The 22,195-nt window shown below is 45.9% G+C and overlaps 1 protein-coding gene across 3 annotated transcripts in view; it reads left to right on the top strand.

Annotated features, from left to right (window-relative positions):
* Nucleotides 1-22,195, top strand: part of LOC144723439 (protein jagged-1-like) — a 122,333-nt gene that overhangs the window by 54,043 nt on the left and 46,095 nt on the right. For all 3 annotated transcript variants that reach the window (XM_078602200.1, XM_078602199.1, XM_078602197.1), the window contains exons 6-9: nt 9,858-9,988; nt 12,329-12,448; nt 13,402-13,503; nt 21,572-21,685. In XM_078602200.1, the coding sequence (XP_078458326.1) occupies nt 9,858-9,988; nt 12,329-12,448; nt 13,402-13,503; nt 21,572-21,685 (467 nt within the window). The remainder of the gene's footprint in view (nt 1-9,857; nt 9,989-12,328; nt 12,449-13,401; nt 13,504-21,571; nt 21,686-22,195) is intronic.

The raw sequence follows: 22,195 nt of genomic DNA, 5'->3' as shown, positions 1-22,195 counted from the left end.
CAGCACTGTGTCACCACACAGCCCATCGGAATATGCACGAAGTGCAAACAGTCAGCCAAAGCTTCAGGATGAGATGCAATATTTTATCTTTACGAGGGCTCTACGGAATTCACCAGCATACGATGTCCTTAGTTTACAATGGTGTCAACAGAACCATTTAAGAGAGCTAAATATATGGAACGAATATGTACAAATGCAACATTTATTTCACAGCTCTGTGTCTGTTTTGTACAAATTATGACAACAGAACAAATATCGGAAACTATGACACCCGTGCTGCCTTGAAATAATTATACACGCCCCGTGTAAAAGTATGAAAATTAAAGCACTGTAATGTATGCTTCGCCCGGTGCAGTAACAGGCATAAATATTTAAGAGCCAATGAAGCTAAGTGAAACCGACTTGCGAGTAGGTAGGTACAGAGCCCAGTAATCCGATCGACTGTGGCCAAGACACTAATGGCCTTATGGGAGGAGGGTTCGGTCAAATGAGATGGTATTGTTTCTCACCCCCACTCGCTTCCTTCACTTTGCCGACTCTCTCCCCCCCGGCTCCCCCCTGCCTTTCTCCCCCCCCGCTCCCCACCGCCTTCCCCCCCCCGGCTCCCCCCCACCTTCCCCCCCCCCGCCCCCCCCGGCTTTCCCCCCTTGGACCTGCCGCAGTTTGTCGAGTTTGTTGAGACTTCGTGTGCTCTGTTGCGTGCTCGCACAGCGTGTTTGTAACCGGGCACCCGTTGACAACATACGGTTGGTGGGGGGAGGGTTTTAAACGAGACTCAGACTTTGCTACTGTGGATTATTGGTGGGGAGATACATTTAATGGTAATACAAATGCATCCGACACCTTGTGCTCGGACAAAATTATCCAATGAGTTGAAACATTTAGGGGTTTTTTTTATTCGGCAACAACAACAAAAAATGTCGGCGTAAATATCGCGTGCTTTCATCGGCATCATTATTATTATTAACCATTGTCAATTCACTGCTGGATGAGGGCCTTCAAAGTCCGCTGCCGCCATCTCTCGTGATCCTGCGATATAATAGTCCACTTCGCAGCTGCGCATGAACTAATTAAAAACCATTTCACAAAAGGATACAGCCACACTTAAGATTAAATTAAGAAAGCACTGAACCAACATACATTGAAAAGCAGAGTCAGGCAAGGTGACACGCTTTCTCCAAAGTTATTATTTGCGACTTGATTTGATATTTTCCACAAATTGGTTTGGAGAAGCATGGGCAAACTTATATAATGGAGAAAGCATGATCTGTTTCGTCAAATAATATATACGCACACACACACGCACATATGAACCTTATGGCGGCACCCCGGGGTCCCGAATAAACGGAAGTCAAAATCGTAATTAATTAATGTATTTTTGGCGACTCCCCACGGCGCACAAAAACGCCACGACCCACGTGGCGCGGATCGTTCTGTTGTCATGTCGTCCAAGCGCAGCGAGGATGAATGCGCAGAAGTGACAAAACTTTGAAACTTTGATTAGCGCATCGTGTAGAGCTCGTCGAGAGGAATAGATTGCCCTGTCGTTCGCCTTCAACAGACTAACATGACGTCGCAACGCAGTTTATGCGAGAGCCGGGGGCTTATGGGACCCCGGGGTCCCGCCATAAGGTTCATACATCGCCTGATTAAATATCACCAGTCTGTTAAACGTTCAGTGACCTCAGGCTACCTTCAACTGATTCGACCAATCTCATGGGAAATCCTTTGTTGAATAGATAGTATCAGCACAAATATTCTCATTTCTCTGTTACTGCAAACAGGCGACTGTTTATAGTTCACACAAATTTGGACGCTCCGGCGATTTCGCACGTGCGATTGTTCGGCCTGTCAATTTGGCAACCTGGCCAATCCTAAAGGTGACGTCGCGTTTGAACTTTTATCGAGCACGCCCTTTGACATTGGTATTGTTATAACAATGCCGAGTATGAGCGTTTAGGAGGCCTGGGGTTTAATGGATTACACGGAGATCATATGCACAGGAAGGATCACCTGTGGTGGGGGTGGAGGCGAGGGGAGCAGTTCAGAAAGTAGGTTTCCGGCCCACCTGTGTAGCAGTTTCAGTGTTATTCTTTCCTGTGTGGGGGGAGGGGAGGTCACTGTAAAATTCTCTTGGGGGAAATTGGCACAAACATCCTTTGGCAAGACCCAACTGAAAGGAGTCATGAGACTCACTAGAATATAAAAAATTGTATGAGTGCATTACATTTTTACGTAATATCCTGAAAATATGTGCAGGTCATGGTGGCAAGGTGGTTGCTAGCATACACAGCAATAGTTGTCGAGTGAATAATTCCCCAGAAATCTAATGAATTGTCACAACTTGGGGTCATGATTAACTTCGAAAATGAATAATTCTTCGTCTAGTTTGACCTTCTCATTTGTATAGTTCCTCTTTTGTTCTTGATTTCACATTTCTGGTACCTCCATTAACTTAAATGTAACTTTAATACACAACTTGTGTGTGCTGTATGACTAGCTACCAGTTTTTTTACGCACGATTCGATGCACGCATTGCGATTGTAAGAATCAATTTAAATCGATAAATTATCGCATCGTTTAGAACCCTAGATGAACGAGCTCAGCATAAAATATATATACGTTCACTCTCAGCTATGGTTTATCTGCTGCTGGATAAAGGCCTTCCGCAAATCAGCCATCGCCATCTCTCACAGGCGTCAGGAGACAGTGGCGAGATGTTAACTGCCTCGCCTGGAATAGAGTAGGATGTGGACTCGATCCCGACCCTGATGCCTGTTGTATATTTGGAGTTTGCGTGTTCTCCCCGTGGCCGCATGGATTTTTCTGCAGGTCCTCCGGTTTTCCCCTCCACATTTAAAATCAACGTGCATTGAGAGTAATTGGCTGCGATAAATTTCCACGTGATAAGCCACTTCGTTGAGCAATAATTCGTGGCCAGGTCGCCTCTGAAAAAGAGCTGCTTAGCTGTGGGCCTTACCTGGTAAAATTAAATAAAACAAATAGTTTGGCAGTCCATCAAAGCTGAAAAGCATTCTTTTAACAACGCCCCCAAAAATTGCCACGGCACATGTGCGGCATGCAATTTTAATGAAATCGATTAATTTTAAAAGCGCCTGCTTGTTTTACAGGTTTTTCGGTTGAGTTAGTCGCCGCGTTGTTGTTAGCGCCCGCCCTGGGTGAAGAGTTGACCGCAAGCCTGGGCACGATGCTCTGCGAGTGGCCCTATTTACTCAAGATGCGGCTTTTCCCACAGTTATTATGCATAGCTCCATCATTACGGAGCGTAGCAGCTGTTGCACTTGGGGTGGGAGGGGCCCGGGGGGGGGGGGGGGCACCTGTCGGCCCCGGCAGAGCTTTCTGCGGCGCCGCCCGCCGACTCCGTGAGTGTCTCCCATTCATTCAAATCCCCTGCGCGGGTTCGATGGCGTCCGCTTAATTGCCCCCCCCCCACTCCCCCTTGGTTGAGTCCGAACGAAACTTTCACACAAATTCCGGTCATCCTCGCAGCAACGGCTTTTGGCTGACCGTCGAACAAAGACGGGTCACCATAATCGCACGCTTTCAGACGCGCTTCTGCGGCCGTCTGGAGCCACTCTTCCTTCCGATATTAGCGAGCCACTGCAGCCATGCACTTTGAAATCTCGATTGACAACTCATTTCTTTAGAACTGCTTTTTGTGTTCAGTTTGGTTGTCCTTCCCCCGCACCTCCAATTAGCAAGGTCGGCTACCTTCCTTACGAAAGAAGTCCAACATACATGTAAAGGTCTCCTTTGCCATTCTATTGTCACAGTGTAAACATTTAGGGTTTTCCTAAAACCCCTTTGCATACACAATCGTTTTGCTTGGTCATATGCTAATTCTTGCCCTGAAGCAATTGTTGAACAAATGGGGAACCTTGCCTGGCCTGCTTACTTTGTGGGGAGGGTGTGGGGCATTTGACTCTTTACCCTGATAATAAACATGTTATGAGAGAACCATCATGATATATAATCGGTGACGAGGTTAATTATGAGACATGATCGACATATATACATGATGGAAACGTAATTATAACCAGCCCTTTACCAATACACTGTTGGATAAAGGCGTCCCCATGTCATGTCAGTTATGCGGGGTGTTTGACCATACTTCACCGTACCAGTCATTGCGGGTTGGTCAAAGAGCGGGTGCCCAGCATCCGTTCAGAGTTGACTCAATATTATCCCATCTCAGGATAATAATATTTATTTATTTATTTATCACATAGGGTTTTTTTATGAGTTTTAACAAATGTTCAAACCGAATTCACGCATGAATTTATTTTTGAAATTAATTTAGGACTGTTTTTTGTAATATGGCCAGTGTAATCTTCCATCGATTGCGTTTCATCTCGGTTCACTCAAAGCTCTTTGTTGAGTTTCTGTAACTGATGAATTCGAGGTGACCCCCCACAGGAATAATAATAATAGATATTCATGATTAAAATAGATAAAATATTAACTGAAATAATAAACAATTAAAATTGTTTAAAGGTTAGCGTTGAAATCAATTAAATAACCCAATGTGCCACCCTGTCTATTTATACAGCTACACAACGTGTCTGCAAATTGGTGGTACATATTAGTTAAGAATATGTGGAATGTTGTTTTAAATACCATGGAATGACTGTGGTTTGATACCCCTTCACTCACAGCATCAGTTTGCAATTGGTATCTGAACCTGGACCAGGCAGTGCCTCTCGGTCAACTTAAACTAAGTCGAGTGCTGGGCCCAGTGTGTTGGCATTAGACGTGGAGAGACGCAAAGGTGGTCAGACTTGGTGGTGCTCGCCATGCTACCCCCTCGTGTGCCTTTGTTGGCTTTATTTACCAGGGTATAAGGCTAAAGAGGGGATATTTGCATTTCTTACGATTGTTTTAGCCAATACACTTTTCTCATGGCAAGTGTGAGAACATTACATTTTATTCATCAATGGCTCTGCAACTGTGTTATACATTTTATCTTGCATTTTTAGCAGTGATAGCCATCGTTGTCACACCAGAAAAGATGGTTGAGGATATAACCTTGAGCTTACAATTTCTAGATGGTTTTAATAGTGGTGCCTCTATTAATGTGTTCCTTTAAAATTGCATATTCCTCAAAGTAACACTCAATGGCATATTCCTTGTATAAGCTTACATGTCAGTTGGCTATTATTTACGACACAGTATTTGAGCAATTTTAATTAATCCATGCTTGATATATATATGTTTTATACCGAATCAATACCAAGTTGGGTGTATTGTATTGCAAGCCGAGTTGTTGGACAAACATGTAACGGAATTCTTTCCCCCCCCCACCCATCATAATGTGACACCGCGCCATGCCGCTCGTTGTGCCGCGCGGCCGACAACGGATTAATTTACGATAATGGCAGCGATCGGGGTGACAATGCCAATGGGCACGGCGAGAAAACTATCGGTTGGGGCCGCAATAACAAACAAAAAACACATGTGCGCTGGGCGGGTTGGTGGTCAGAGCTGAGGGCTGTCTGTCGAGAGCAACTCTACTTCCTGATGCGTCTCCGCACCGAATATAAAACAGCTGCTTTTCGGTGGCTTTATGGGCCCTCCTGAACGCGTGGCAGCGGTGGTGTTCGGGGGGGGGGGGTAGTGACGCAGCTCACGTGCCCCCTTTCATCAGCAGATGCGCAGCTGCTGCGAATAATGGGGGCCCTGCCACCGCCACTTGTGGCCCGATGTCACTCTTGTCCCCGCCGTCTGCCGGCCGCCTGCCTGCTTGCACCCACCAAGGCTTTCCCTCCGCTCGTCACCCACATCGGCTTAATTAGCAAACGAGCTTCATTTCATTCCGTCTCCACCTCCAGCATATTTCGCGTCACGTGGATGCCCTCATATAAAATTGTCACATGCGTGCGAGGCCCACGTAACTGGCGTGTTCTAAAAACGAGTCGGGAGTGCGGTCAACAAATAATGAGATCCCTTGTGTGACCACGTGGCCATTGCCGCCGCGACGACGATGTGGACGGTGCAGAAGGCACGCGCACCGTGCCGCAGTCACCAGACGGAGCTGTCTCCCACCTGCTGCCTTCACTCACGCGTGCACGCTCGCTGCCCACATACCTACCTTTGCCTAGCCATTATGCTGCTATTTCTAACTTTGGAAGACGTCCCAGGTCATTGTTTTCCAAGGCGCGGGGCTATATTCCGTTGGGCACGCGTTACAGCAGTTTTAGAAGTGTACAGGCGGCTATAACGAAGCTGTAAAACTATACGACGATGGAGGTGTACACTTTATATTTGTAAATATTAATAATTAAGCTTAATTTTACAACGCCTAACTGTTAGGCACTGTGGCAGAGAGCTCAGCTCATGGTTGTAACATTGCGAGTTCAAATATTCTTTGGCTATTGACTCGGCCAATCATTTATAAGAGGATCAATAGAGGAATACCACTTTGTGAAGAGTCCAAGAGCAGTTGTGCCTGCTGTAGAATTTTGGAATTTTCACCACTAGCTCAATGCTGTCAATGGAAATGAGCACCAACTCAAACTGTTTTAAAGTAAATAGATAGATATTTTATATACATATATAACTTATTGGTTTACATATCTTTTCAAATAAAATTTAATTTTATAGACGTTGAAAAAAACACACTCCGGTTGCTGAAAAACGATGCAACATTGCCTGTGAGAGGGAGAAAATGGCAGAATAAAAATAAAAAAAATCTTTGCCAGGGTGTGAAGGAAATTGATCCTGTTGAAATGGCAAAATCTCTTTTTACACCGCTGGTCTGCCATCGTACCCAGGCGCCTTCCCTTGTGCACAGACCACCTATCACGAAAGCACGCAGCTGATGGGGTGAAGACAGATTTCTTGACGTTGGGGCCATTTTATTATTTTTAGTTGAGCTCTTGCGATTTGCTGACCTTTGACAGCCGCCTCTCGCTGTCTCCTCTCGTCATCGCGGTGCTCGCGGAGGGCACGCTGAATTCTACCCCTCAGCCACGCAGCGTCGGGCTTAGCGCTGGGAATTCGAGGGCTAAGGTTAAACAGATTATTTTGGCTGGGCATTGTGGTTGCTTGCGCTCACACGATTAGGGGACCCTGGTGCCAAGGCAGCACCTGCTGTGGCTGCTGTCTGTCGCATGCCTTTGTTTTAGCGAGAGTAAAGAAATCCCACACGACCTAAAAGTCTACCTTCCATAACGACGTGATTGGCAATTACCTGCCATGCTTTCCCTTTGAGATGCGGGGGTTAGGTTGTATTGGTGGCAGAAGGCCGATTAGATTGTGCGCCGTGAAAGCTATCATTGAAGTGATCAATTCCTAAGGGATATAACGACACGCCGATTAATATCGATTGTTAAACTCGTGTTGCATGCATCGACTTCCATGTGTAAGAATCAACGGTTTTAGATTCATGTACGATCTATGTAATCGGTTAATGTGACCCTCCTCAATCTACTCGAGGCTGCCACATTTGATCAGATATTAAATAAAATTGTGACGCCAAATCTTAAATATTGCGAAGAGTATTGTATTGCTACACCCATCGTGATTTCCTCCAGTTCTGATATTTAAATGCTCGAGTAAAGTGGTAATTGATTTATGTTTTCACAAATATTGTTTAACAGATAATCATTCTTGATTTGAAGCTTTTGTGACTGCAGGAATTCATACTCTTTGGTTCTTTCGGTAAAGTCACATAGGTGGAAATGAAATGAATCACGACGTTTCGGGCGCAACACAAGCGTCCGTCATTAGGTGGGAAAGCGTGGCCTGCTGCTGAAGCAGACTGTTTTAAAAGGTTTGAAATGGGTGTAGCCCAAGGGTCATAAAGAAGTGGCCGGGGCTAGTGATGTTAACGTGAGAAATTATCATGTAACTGTAAGATAGGAGAGCGGCCTCCTCGACGAGAGCACGGAAGTGGCTGTGTTAATGTGAGAGATTAGCATGTTAATGTGAAATCGAAGAGTGGTGCAATCCAAAGGCATGAGAGTGCAACCCAAAGGGTGCAGCCCACGAGTCTGTTCTGTAAGGGTGGCCCGATTACGGTGAGACCGTGTGTATGAGAAGGCAACATGCGAGGGCACACGACATTCTCGATGTGTTTGCAAGGAAAGAGGAATAAAACAACGTTTATGGTGTGAGAACTTAAATACAACTTGATTGCTTCAAATAATCTTCCTATTTTGTTGTAGTTTCTGTTCTGGATCCATCGCTGAGAAGCCATGTTTTTTGTTCATCGAGAATGTACGCCCCTTAAAATATTAAAAGGCTGTGTAAAATGCTCCCCTCCATTGTCATCGAATTAACCTCCCAATGTATGTACGTTGAACTTCTTTCGCTCCGTACGTAGCCAACCCTGATAATCGGAGGTGCGGGACCTCCAAGACGTGCTTTGTAATCAAGTTGTGCTTTTTTTGTCCCTGTTGTCAGTATTATTGTTCACTGCACAAAAGGTGGCAGAAGGCCCCCCTGGAGTGAAATGGTCTAAATGACTGCGTTGCGTTTCTCCTCCCCGCTCCACCCGGTGGAGTCTCTCTGTGCTCATGCGCGCGTCCGTACGCATGCGTTGGTGTCCGCGCATCGGACCAACACGTGCGAGAGATTCGCTTGCCCTCTCTGTTGTCCACAAGAATCGGCCGTCTCGATTATAACAAATGAACAACACATTTGGCGAGCTTAGAACGCTCTACACGTGCGTCTCCTTGCGGCGTTCGCAGCAAATGTTTTTGTTCATCAATAAAGTTGCCAAAGCAATAAAATAAAAATATATTGAGTAAAATAAAATAAAAATGCCACTTTACAACAAGAATGATATTGTACAGGGACAAAGGGTAGAGGAGTGGGGAACACTGCTTGTTGGTGTGTGTTTGTATTTGTAGATGTGTATGTACGTGTGCTTTTCCGATAACAAAATGAATGTGATGCCAGGCCTTACTCAATACCATTGAGAATTGGGATCTGAACTTGACCTGAAACTCCCTAAGGTCAACAGAGCTTTAAATTATCACTGCGACAGTGTTGGTTACGAAAGTACTAGAAGGGCAAAACCAACGTGGGTGTGTACCATGCCAGCCTTAACAGTATTAATATCGGTCATTAGGCTCATGGTAGCTGCATCAAACCATCCGTGTAAAATTCAATGTTTTGGCAATTTATATATGTTTTTTGTAATTGGTTCATGTGTTATCTGCAGCTACTTGAGGTCACTACATTGACCATAATTTGTTGGCCAAATCATCCAAAGATAGGACCACAGAGCTTGGGAAATTTCTGACGCCGATTCTGTCTCTGCCGTCATTCCCGTTTGTGGTTTCCCGCTCCTCGGTGCAACAACTGTGCAGCGTTACGAGTTCTACGGTGGTTTGGAGATTAATTTAGATGCTGTATAACATACATTAGTAATTGACATTTATATTGTTAATTCAAAAACATAAATCATGAATTATTTCATAAAATAGCGTCCTTAAATTGCAATTTTCCCTGCAGTTGTTTGACACTAGATGGGGTGTGATCTGTGCTTTTGCGAGTGTTTGCGTGTGTGTGGGGAGCGGTAGTGTAGTGGTTAGCACGCTGCGCTACAAACCCGATTACCCGAGTTCAATTCCCACTCATGGCCAACACCAGTGACGATTATTTGATCTGGTCCTAGGCCTCCCCTAGATCGACTCAGCCTCAAATTAGTGCCTGGTGGAATGTGTAAACAGTGCCAGAGGGGAGAAAAATGTGGCTGGGCATGGTGTTGGCTACCCACCCCCCTCGTGTGCTGTGCCGGCCTTCATCTGGTGCTACTCGCTTACAGCGCTTGCCCCAACAATCTGTTAAGGCTAAACGGGCGGTCTTTGTGTGTGCGTGTGTGCCTGTAGGTGCCAGTATGGCTGGCAGGGCCATTTCTGTGACCAGTGCATCCCATACCCTGGCTGTGTACACGGCAGCTGCAGCAAGATCTGGGAGTGTCGATGCGACACCAACTGGGGTGGCCTGCTCTGCGACAAAGGTTAGTAGCACGCCCTCCCCTTCTCCCCTTCGTGTTCATCAATTTTGCTTAACGTATGATTCGCAAAGGCGCGTTGAAATTTTATTCCAGCCGTTCCCCAGAACCCAGGAACACTGAGTTCGGACTTCGATCTGCGGAATTTCCGTAACCCCCCCCCTCCCTTATTACGGTTGGTACCTTTTACCAGGCTCTTGTAGGAAAAAAATTCCAGCCATTCTCAAGCCACCAAAGGGTGAAGGCCCCCACCATGCCAGTTGTGGGGGCTTTTTTTACCATACTTCACAACACTGGTCAGTGCTGATTGTTGGTGAGAGGGGGGGAAGCGATTCGTATAATAATGACCGTCATAATTGTATATCATTCGATGTGATGAGCATCGCTGTCAACGTTATCGGAAGTGAGCACAGCTGTTGCAACATGCATAATAATAATAATTCACAGCCCTTTTGTCACGGGGAGTTGTGTCACCATACTTCACCACGCCCGATCACTGTGGATTGGCGAGGAGGGAAGGACCAGTTCTGTATATCAGTCACCAGAGATGTTAACCATGGCTGGGAATCGAAGCAGGGTTGCTGGTTTCCTATCTTGTTTTATTCGAATATTGCATCCAGAAATACCGCTCGAGATAGAACATCTCTTTTGTCACATCTCTCGAGATAGAACATCTCTTTTGTAACGTCTCTCGAGATAGAACATCTCTTTTGTCACATCTCTCGAGATAGAACATCTCTTTTGTCACATCTCCCGAGATAGAACATCTCTTTTGTCACATCTCTCGAGATAGAACATCTCTTTTGTCACATCTCTCGAGATAGAACATCTCTTTTGTCACATCTCCCGAGATAGAACATCTCTTTTGTCACATCTCTCAAGATAGAACATCTCTTTTGTCACATCTCTCGAGATAGAACATCTCTTTTGTCACATCTCTCAAGATAGAACATCTCTTTTGTCACATCTCTCAAGATAGAACATCTCTTTTGTCACATCTCTCAAGATAGAACATCTCTTTTATCACATCTCTCGAGATAGAACATCTCTTTTGTCACATCTCTCGAGATAGAACATCTCTTTTGTCACATCTCTCGAGATAGAACATCTCTTTTGTCACATCTCTCGAGATAGAACATCTCTTTTGTCACATCTCTCAAGATAGAACATCTCTTTTGTCACATCTCTCGAGATAGAACATCTCTTTTGTCACATCTCTCGAGATAGAACATCTCTTTTGTCACATCTCTCGAGATAGAACATCTCTTTTGTCACATCTCTCGAGATAGAACATCTCTTTTGTCACATCTCTCGAGATAGAACATCTCTTTTGTCACATCTCTCGAGATAGAACATCTCTTTTGTCACATCTCTCGAGATAGAACATCTCTTTTGTCACATCTCTCAAGATAGAACATCTCTTTTGTCACATCTCTCAAGATAGAACATCTCTTTTGTCACATCTCTCGAGATAGAACATCTCTTTTGTAACGTCTCTCGAGATAGAACATCTCTTTTGTAAAGATGTTCATGATTCAGCGCACAGGGTGCCAACCGCTGCGACGCCGATCAGGAGCCATTCGACAATTATCCAGGAAGGTCTCTACGATTCCTTGTGGCTGTTGTATTAGGGAGAGGAAATGGAAGAACCTGCAGAAAATACGTACACTCACGGTTGGAAAAAACACTCATAACTCTGTACAGATGGGTAAACAACTGACCTATTTGCTTTGTTGCCTTCTAATAGCTGCCGTAGTTGGGACTTTCATGCACTCCATGAATTCTGCACGATTCACCAACCATGGCTCCCAAAGTGCGGGATTACTTGTGTGCGACGAATGTAGATGTTTCGGATTTAATTTCTTGCTTCTGCTCGTGACATTCTGAATAAATGAATAGCCTTAATGTCTGCTGCATATTTCAAAAGCCAGCTAAACTTTCCACAAATACAGCTTTCTCGTCTTTCTCGCTGTTCACTTCATTTGTGTGTCTAACACAGTCTGTGTGTGTGTCTATATACACACACACAGATCCCTCCAATAGCCTTAACAGACTTTTGGGGCAAGTGCTGTTAGTGAGCACCTATCAAGGCAATGTTTACACACCGCACTAGCTACTCATTTGCTGCACAGTGACCTACACACAACAATCAGTGGCTAGGATTGCTGATAATGATACTTGCTCAACAAACTGTGACTTAGAATGAATTACAAACTGGTCTCCCAAATCTGTTAGCATCGCTGCTCTTTGCAATCACTGGCAGTGCATTTTTATTTCATTGCACACCCGCTGGTAATTAAGCGCAGACCACTGGTCTCATCGTGCGCAAATCTCCCCGCTTCCCAGACCTCAACTACTGTGGCAACCACCAGCCGTGCCGCAATGGCGGCAGCTGCTCCAATGCGCAGCCGGACAGCTACAAGTGCGACTGCCAGAAGGGCTACCACGGCGTGAACTGCGAGATCGGTGAGTTTCGGTGGATACCGTCAGGCGAAACTCCGCGCGCTCTCGCGGCGCGCGGCGTGTGCCCACGCCGGCCTGCCAGCGCTCCCCCCGTGTCGCCCCTCAAAAAACAACTCTGGCACCCGGAGCGGACTGCGGCTGACCGTTTTGATAGCCGCGTGTGTGTGGTGGGTTTTTATCAACGCGCACCTGTTGGCACGTTGGCGAATTGTGCTTCAGTTGGGATCCCCCCACACCCCATCCCCCACTGTGCAATCTCAGGCCAATCCGGTCAGCCGGTCAGTGATCGTGTGACTGGCGCACGGTGGCAGCTGTTTCGTTTTTTGGCCACGAGACCAGCAACTGTCCATGTGAAATTTGTCATTGAGGAACACCTCCACCTTTCCGTGACCACTCTCCCACCTCCGATTAGCACGGTTGGCTACGTACGGTGCGAAAGAAGTTCAACGTACATACATACAGATAAAGGCCCTGCATTGTCACCAACCGACCCAGTTATCATCATTCATTTCTGACATTTACTATAAGGCAAAGTAATGGTGGGATTGATACCTGTGATATATAATGTCTGAAGCAGTCCTGGAATACATACCTTCACCAACCTCGTGACAGTATGCTCACTCACGACCAACATGTAATGATGAGGAACTTCATCCAGCAGTGAATTGACAGAGGGGTTGTGAAACGGCGTGATTAACTTCACACCTTTGGAGTACCGTCAGACCTGTTGCTACACACTTCGTGCAGCACATCACACGTACAGTTGAGCCACGTCTATGGATAATACATGTGTTTTGAGCGCTGCTGCTTGCACTGGAGAGGCCTCATTAATTTCCAGGTGCCTTGAAATCGTATCCGGGAATTTATGCACGAATTCAAATTGCATCGAGCGGGATGCCCACCGGCGTTGTGTTTGTTCGCCGAGCCGTGACATCCTTCTCGTCTGTTGTTGCCAGTTAACGACACGTGGTGCGCCAACGGCGGCTCCAGTGTGGGGTCACCGTCGGGCTACAAGTGCCTCTGTGCCCCGGGATGGACCGGAGCCAACTGCACCGAAGGTAGGCACAGAGTGCATGCACGTATGTATGTTGAACCTCTTTCGCGCATCGTACATAGCCAACCGTGGTAATTGGAGGTGTGGTGGAAGGACAACAAACTGAACACTAAAAACAGTTCTAAAGAAATGAGTTTAAAAGTTCACAGCTCCAGTGGCTTCCTAATATCGGAAGGAAGAGCGTTCCAGACAACCGCAGAAGCGCATCTGAAAGGACGTGATACAGTGATGGTCTTTGTTCGATGGTTAGCCAATAGCCACTGCTGCGAGGATGACCAGACTTTGCTTGAAAGCATCACTCGGCCTCGATCCGGGGCCGCAATGACTGCCCAGCCCATAGCGAGGTCGCCGCTCTTTGCAGTCGTACGTGAGTTGAACCTGGTGTGCAGCCCTGGTTTTACGCTGCTGGATTTAACAACCGTAACATACCACGTGCCGTCTGCTTCACAGTGGACGTTAAAGATTCCGTGACGTCAGTCGGACAGGGCATGCCACATTTTGTGCCACCGTCATTGTGCACATTTTCTAAATTACCTGCAAATTGATGAAATGGGATTACGACACAGCAACATTGCCCCCCTCCTCCCCCACTGAATGGTATAAATACTAAATGTATACATTTTTGTAATAAGCGTCCGATAGTTGAGACGCCACCGCGCATGACTGTTCAGCTGCATTCTCGGAGCGCAGTTTTCAAGCAAAATAACGACTCTCAACAATTTCCTTCCATTATTATCAATCCACCATATCAATCACGAGGTTTTGTTTTACCATATTTTGCCGTACCAGTCAATTTCGGTTGGTGAGAGGGATGGGGGCCCCGGACTGATTCTGCTATCACTTGCCACTGATGTCAGCTGTGTGATTGATAGGCGAACTCGCATCAGTGGCTTCACAGCATAGCGTGTAAAGTTATACTATGTTAAAATATACCTTTTATTTTTGTTGCTTCTGTCAAAGGTGGAGTGGAGGTGCAGTGGTTAACGTGCTGCGCTGAGTTTGATTCCCCAGCGTCAATGGCGAGTGATATCGTAACCGGTTCTGGCCACCACCCTTCACCAACGCACACTGAGAAGTGTGGTGAAGTACGGTCACAACTCCCCCACGACCGACATGATGTTGGGGGAGCGGGGTGGGGCAGCCTTCATCCAGCAGGAAATTTACTTTAATAATATATATTTGTCAGCATGATTGAAATAGTGCATCACAACACAACTGCTCGTTGTTATAGGTATACTTGTAAAACAAGCAGGAAAATAACCAATGACAGTATATGCACAAACATAGCAGCACATTGAAAAGGTTGTTTTAACAGCCCTTTGTCAATAGACTGCAAAATGAACACCTCCCCACATCCCTGTTGGTTGTAGGCATTATTTGACCGTACTTCGCGAGGCTGATGGGTTGGCGTGTGGGACGGGGGTGGGGAGCTGAACCCATTCAGTCACCACTCACTCGCCATGGGCAAGGATCGAATTCGGGTAACAGTGCGCGAAGGGCCGTGCCACTGTAAAAGTTATACAACGTCTTAATTGTAAGTCATCATGCCCTATTAAATGATGTCATCACCGTTTTGTGAGTGCATTTTTCAGGAGATTTTTTTCCATCAATCAAATGCACTCGAACAGATCCCTTTTTTCTTTCATCTCTGGAGTGACTGATTAGATGCTCTCATCCGATTGGTTTCACACCTCCTCCAATAGAGCCGCACAGTTTATTTTAAGCGACATACGCTTTCATAGCTGAGGCTTTGTGTCGCTGCATTGCTCTAATGCTTTAATTGTGCATCTCTGAAATCTAGGTCAGAATTACGATATTGTGCAAACGTTAAGAGCAGATTTGGTGACACAATTTTACTCATTCATTCTCTGCGGATGTAGTGTCCCCACCGAGTCATTTGCATGCCACACGAGCTGTTTTTCCTGACTGCTGGAAAATGTTTGTGACATGAGACACGAGAAGAGAACACAGACGCACTCGTCGATGCCATTTGCGAAACTTTAAAATCCAAACCATTTTTCTACGTGGGCAGCTAAAAAAAAACACGCTCGTGCTCCGCCGTATGCAATGCTGCTTCACTGATGGATTTGGTTTTAAATTTTATGGACTCAAAAATGGTGTCGTGTGTCTGCTATGAATTAGGGGTAACGCAACACAGAGCCATTCCTGTTTGTTATCTGCATTGATCACAAGGCTCAGGAGTGCCGGTAATGCTACTTGGAACCATGGTTTACGGCTCTCACAAACTGCCACGTAAAAACTAACAATGCTGTCAAACAAGCTGCGATGCCCTCCGCCTTGCGCCGCCTTGTCGTGTAAACCCCCGCGTATTTATACAGCGAGGAGTTACAGATGCTGGCTTTTCTTCTTCTTCTTTAGCGTGTGGAATGAAAATCCTTTGCATATGCGGAGGAGCAGGAGAAGGCGGGGGTAGATGTAGTCTTGGAAGGGGAGGCTGAAAAATCGTGATTGGGCGCCAGGTGATTTAGCGACGGTGGTGTGCGTGTTGAAGGGCTCGGGGTGAGGTGCTTAGAAAGAAAAGAAGGGGTGCCAACATCCCCGCACAGGAGTGCCCGGCTCTGGGGCTTGGTGGGGTGGGGTGGGGATCTGTTTACGGAGACAGGCGAAGGCACCTCTGATACTGGAATTCTGGGAAGCCACACTTGATAGCCATTGGGCACGCGCACATGCGTGCGTGCGCACGTGTGCATGCACGTGCGCACGTGTGCATGCACGCACGCGTTTACGTGCGTTGGCACGACGGGACAAGCAGGTATGCACAGGTGTAAATAATAAATGTCAGTAACTCAAAACAAGGATGTGTAGGTCATTATCATCAACCATGGTCAATCCACTGCTAGATGAAGGACTCCCTAAGCTGCCACCATTTTTCCTGCGATGTAATAATCTACCCAGCACCGGCACTCGAGCTGATTACATCGCTCCATCTCCTTTTCCATCCCTTCGCTGTGGATTGGTGTGGATTATCACACTCAAGATACAAGCATCGAATTGCCTGTTTAGGAATCCATCATATTCCATTTGTATAAGTTGTATGCAATGGGCTACGTGAAACCCTGCAGCCATTCGAGGCGCTACATTTAACAGAATGCTAAAATAAGAAAGTTGTTTCTTGAGTCACAAGCATGGTGAATTGTTCCAAGCTCACTGAATATCCGCCGCTTGGCGACACACATCCATAGACTCGGGGTTTGTTTAGTCTTTGATTCTGCATTGCCAGGGGGAGCACTGGTGGACTGCATTCTGAGCACACACAGCTGAGTTTGATTCCTGGCCAGGGCAAACATCAGTGGCGAGCCACCTCTGAACCTGTCCTGCCTTCCCCTTTTCCCAAATTTGTATTCCCAAACTCCACTGGCCAACGTGGCTGACAGGAATGGCCTGAGGATTGCACTGGCGCACGCACACGCAGTGCCCTGATTGCTTCTAATGGACTAATCCCACGCGATGAAAATTCTAGGCGCGTGTTTTGACCAGACACGGCACCCGATTATCTGTTTGGCTCACGTTTAATGACAATAGTGAAACCGCGCTCGCACATACGAACAAGCGAGCGCTTAAGCCAATCTCGCAACGTGACCAATTTTGAGTTTGGGAAGAAAAAAAAAACACAACTAACATTGCGATACATCAACGGGCTAGAGCACGCCAAGAGTTTGTCGGCAAGCGGTAGGATAAGCTCTACAACTGCAGGCTGTTTGGACACTCTCCCACGGTGGAGCGACGCTGGATGATGTGGTCAGGCCACACACGCAATGTTTATTTCATCACTGGGGCCAATTTTAATTGGTTTCATTCATTTTACTGCCTGTTCAGACAGAGCTAATGGTGAATGAGGAACCTAAACCAAACTTTCAACCAGTTGTCAAAAGCACTTGAGCTCACTGCCGCATGTACACACGGTGCAAGATTACGTGGATTGATATATTCATATGATTCTTAAGCTCTCTGTGTGCGCCTTAAGTGACGTGTGTATTTATCTCTTATTTATTGTTGATGCAACTCACAATTAAATTAAGCTAATGGTATGTGGAGGCTAATGGGATGAACAAGATGAGACATTTTAAAACAATGACTCATCTTGTTGTATTAAAAAAAAACATTAAATTGTTATTCAGAATCGTGACAATTCATAAAATCTGTGTGGAGTTCAGTACGTGGGGTCAGGGATAGGGGTTAATGTTTACATACCACCCGGAGACATGCCGATACATTTCATGATACGGGCATGCGTGTGATTCTTCATAATGTGTTCATGTGACCCATCCAGTCACGAGACAGCCGCTACATCCACCATCAGTGGTGACATGACATCAGGTTCTTTTCGTAAAAAGTTAAAATGGTGAAGGTGCAGCCCTGCAATTGCTTGTTCACACCACTGCTTTGTGGAAGGGCCTCCCACTCAGGGGAGCTCCGTTGAGTCCCTGTAGAGGGCCATTGGGCCTCTTTCTTCAACGATAGCCAGACGTCTTGCAATAGATGGGGCGTACCCACAACTCTGCTCCACAGCACACGATCTGCCGAGTGGTTAACCACAGCATGTGCCCAACGAATGCCAAGTCTGGTGTGCTCACCAATACACGATGCATGCGAGCTCCGTTGTTCTATAAGTACGCGCGCAAATTCGCGTACCTGTTGTGTTCCTGTCCAGCAGTATAATCCGATGAGTTTATGTCAGTCGAGTGTTTAGCATGGCGATACAAATCACCCTCGTGGACAAAAGCGCGTGCGCACGAAGGGCTGTGCTTCGCTTCTCAGTCCCTTAAGCACGAAAGAAAGCACAACAATACGTGGCGTGGGCAGTGTTAATCTCCAAACGTATCTTTCACCCATTGTAGTGTTAGAAGAGTTAAGTTCTTTTAACATGGCAGTGGAGCCCTTTCAGTGGTAACCTTCAATGCATAGTAGCATTTTGTTTGGTGGCTGTGAGGGGAGGGGGTTGCAGAAGAATGATTTGCGTTTAACAGAACAGTATCTTTTTGTTTCAGAGAGGATCCCCCACATTGAATGCATTGAAAGCCAGAAATTGTATAGTTTCTTACCATCGCTGTTCATGGTGGCCCAAACCATTCCCTTTCCTGCTCACAGATATTCATTTTGAGGCCCAGTCAACCTGAGGGAGGAGTGTAAATGGGTATGCAGGTAGCATGTGGTGGGGTGAAGTGTGGGTACGTCCACCTCTTTCAAGATGTCCAGCTCACTAGCGCTGCTCATGAATGGAGGCCCTTCCGCCTGCAGTTGCGTGAGTAAGACATTGCAGAGCTGCACTTCTACCTAACCTTAGAGAAGCGCATGCCTGGCCAAACATGCTGAGGTGGAGCGATGGCAGAAGGGGTGCTGCGGTGGCGAGATGTTAACTCCCTCGCCTGGTATTCAGGAGGTGGTGAGTTTCATCCCGACCCTGACGCATATTGCATATTTGGAATTTGCATGTCTCTCTCCCCGTGGTCGTGTGGATTTTTATCCAGGTCCTCCCGTTTTTGCATGTTGATTTAGAATCAACATGCGTTTAGAGTATTTGGCTGGCATACATTTCCACACGATAAGCCACTTCGTTAAGCTATTATTTGTGGCCAGGTTACTTCTGAAAAAGAGCTGTATAGGTAAAGTGGGCCTTAATATGGTAAAAAAAATGTTTTGTAAATGTTCGCTCATCGTGCTACACACATCTGATAACCTAGATCTCATTGGCAGCAGTGATGAGGACACAGAAATTTAAGACCAGTCCAAAGTTTGCTCGCATTAACACATTCTTCTGGACAATATTGGCGTGGAAAGTCATTCGGCAGATTGTCTAAAACATATTTGTATTCCCGTTTGGAGATGGAGAATTGAGTTCTGTTTATATTGCCCTTACCCATAATTCCCAACAACGACGCATACACTATAGAGGGGTAGCTCACAGGCATATTCCACTCACTTTAGAGGCCCTCCCGCAATTCACACGTGTGCAAGTGTGCTTATCTGTGCCACAAAGGCATGAGGGGATCAGGTGCTGAACCAATGTTGACAAGAAATGTTTATTGGGTTACGGGCACACTTACAGCAAATACTTGCACTAAGTTGCCCCAGACATGCCGCTGCCACAACGTGGCAGTAAAGCCATAAAAACATTTAAACCAATGCTCAGTAATGGAGGTTGAAGTCCATCATCAGCTTTGTAGTTTTCCTACGGTAAAGATTGCTTGAAAGGAAGAAGTAGAACAAAATGTGACTCGTGAATTTGTTTGTTTAGTTATTTATTAAAATGTTTTACCAGGAAACAAGCTGGGCAATACAGGCCACATGAGAGCCTTCTCTCTGCGAACTTCGCCAAACCGGATGTAAATGACATATGTGGCACGTCTTCCGGCGTCTTGTACGATCATTTATGTCTGTAATATTGTATATATTCGGATGTTTTTACCAAATTCCTCATGCAAATAGAAATATGTTCTGATAATGACTTTGAGTGATACCACAAGCAGATTCTTACGTGCTTTTCCTTTGAAGTCCGAAATGACATGTCTTGCATTGACACACCTTGAGAAGAAAAAGATGCTGAAAGACATCCGCTTTAAATATTTTTTTTACGTTTCAATTATTTTCAAGTGCTTTTGTGAAAACTTCCTTTTGATTCTTAATGTCATCGTAACAATACTGTGGGTTTCTCACATGGGTGAGAATTTTTTTTTAAACCCAAACCTTTTGGCAGATAATGGAGTTTGTTGAATTCCCACAACGCCTCAGAGCGAGGGTGCTCGCTGTTTTCAATATGGGCCGGTGTCTGTCACGCGCGGATTCTAAGAAAAACATCGAGAAAACAAATTGTATTCAACACAGGCCTGATTTGAATTGTGACGAGCACGTATTTTGTCTTCACCTAGCTGTCAATATGCTTGCGCTTACATTATTGTCATGAGATGTGCATTTTAAACGTGTTCCTTCGAAGGCAAGGGCATGAAATAGTGTATCGTTTTCAAATTGTTATTTTAGATATCTATTACATTACGCAGATCAGTTTACAGATGCTCAAGACACATTGACCAGTCTCGTGTTATACGGTTTATTAACCTTATTTAATCGGTGCACACTACCTGCTCAGACATATGGTTCATAAACACGGTCATTGATGGAACATATGGAAAGAAAATCGCTGAAAAGTGTGCTGACAAGAGATGTGTGCTCGAATTATATTATTTGTGAAAGAGAGATGAAAACATCGATTAGAGTACATACAGTACACAGGTGAAAAGACAACATTCAAACTTTAATAAAAAATAATTTGGCTTGGGCATTGAGATTAAATCATTATTAACTTTGAAAACCTACTGCAAAAACACGTCTGTTATTTCCATTAATCCAGCCATGAAACCCATGTAACATTAAAGACAAAAAAAATGAAATGCAAAATAGAATGAGGGGAGAAATCTTATTAAAGTCATTACACCGATTTAATCCTCAAGGTTATGCAAGCATTAGCATCAATTTGTTTCCAATTCCCCAAGCCATTACCTTGGCGATCGCACCACATTTTTCTAAAATGCCGGTTGGTTGTGCACCGTGCCAGGGCGATAACGCTGTGGGGTGTTTGTGATGGGGCCAGAGGCGAGGGGGCCGACTGTGGGGGGGGGGGGGGGCGGTTCAGTGGCGAGCGGCACAGGCAAGGGGGTCGCAATGGCGGGAGTCTGGCCACATAGAGAGGGGGGCATGTAAACTAACACTAAAAACTGTTTTTTATATTTTACCACCGAAGACCCACTGAGCTAGATAGCTCTGTTTCAGAAGCGACCTGGGCCACAACTTATAGCTCAACGAAGTGGCTTATCAAATGGAAATTGATAGTAGCCAAATACTCTAAACACATGCTTATGAATGCCAAGGAGCGTCAGGGTTGGGATCGAACCCATGAACCCCCTGCTGCATACCAGGTGAAGGAGTTAGCATCTCGCCACCGTGGCACCTAGAACCGCACCTTTACCTTGTCATACCACCGATTTCATCATCGCAATCGAGGATGCAGTACTTTGACTGGTCGTGAACAGCTGTCCCTTCTTCTCTCTCACCCACAGACATTGACGAGTGCTCGTCGAGCCCTTGCGGTAATGGAGGGACCTGTCTCAACCTGGTGAACGGGTTCCGCTGCACTTGCCCTCCACAGTGGACAGGGCACACCTGTCTAGTGGGTAGGTGACATCCAGAGCACGAGTTCTACACCTGCCCGAACTCACATCGTCGGCACTTATAGGATTTTTCTGAAGGCTCAGCGTCAATACATTTGGTAGACGGAGGCTGACCAAAGCGCTGTTGGTATTCTTCAGGTTCGGTGCCAATGCCCAAGGCTCACGGAACCATCTAGAATATAATACTCAAAGCTCCTAGTGTCTCATTGGTAACAATGTCATTGTATGTATGTTGAACTTTTTTCGCACCGTACGTAGCCAACCTTGCTAATCGGAGGTGCAGGGGAAGGACAATAAACTAGACAAATTGGGGTGGTGCTTATCACCATTGGAGATTCCGAGCCTGCGGGATAAATTCCACATTCATATGGTGGGGACCAGTCACTCCATAAAACAGGCGCTGCTGATTAACCACAAGAAGTTACCTGTTTTGTCGACCCACTGTGGGGGATTATGGGCTGACCCGACCCCTTTGCAGATATTTTCGACTCGCAACTTTGCGGCTGTGAGTAC

This window comes from Lampetra planeri, chromosome 18, assembly GCF_965212315.1.
Source record: "Lampetra planeri chromosome 18, kcLamPlan1.2.h2, whole genome shotgun sequence".
NCBI classification, from domain to species: Eukaryota; Metazoa; Chordata; class Hyperoartia; order Petromyzontiformes; family Petromyzontidae; genus Lampetra; species Lampetra planeri.
Note: the sequence above shows the minus strand (reverse complement) of the source record. Positions and strands in the feature narration are given on the sequence as shown.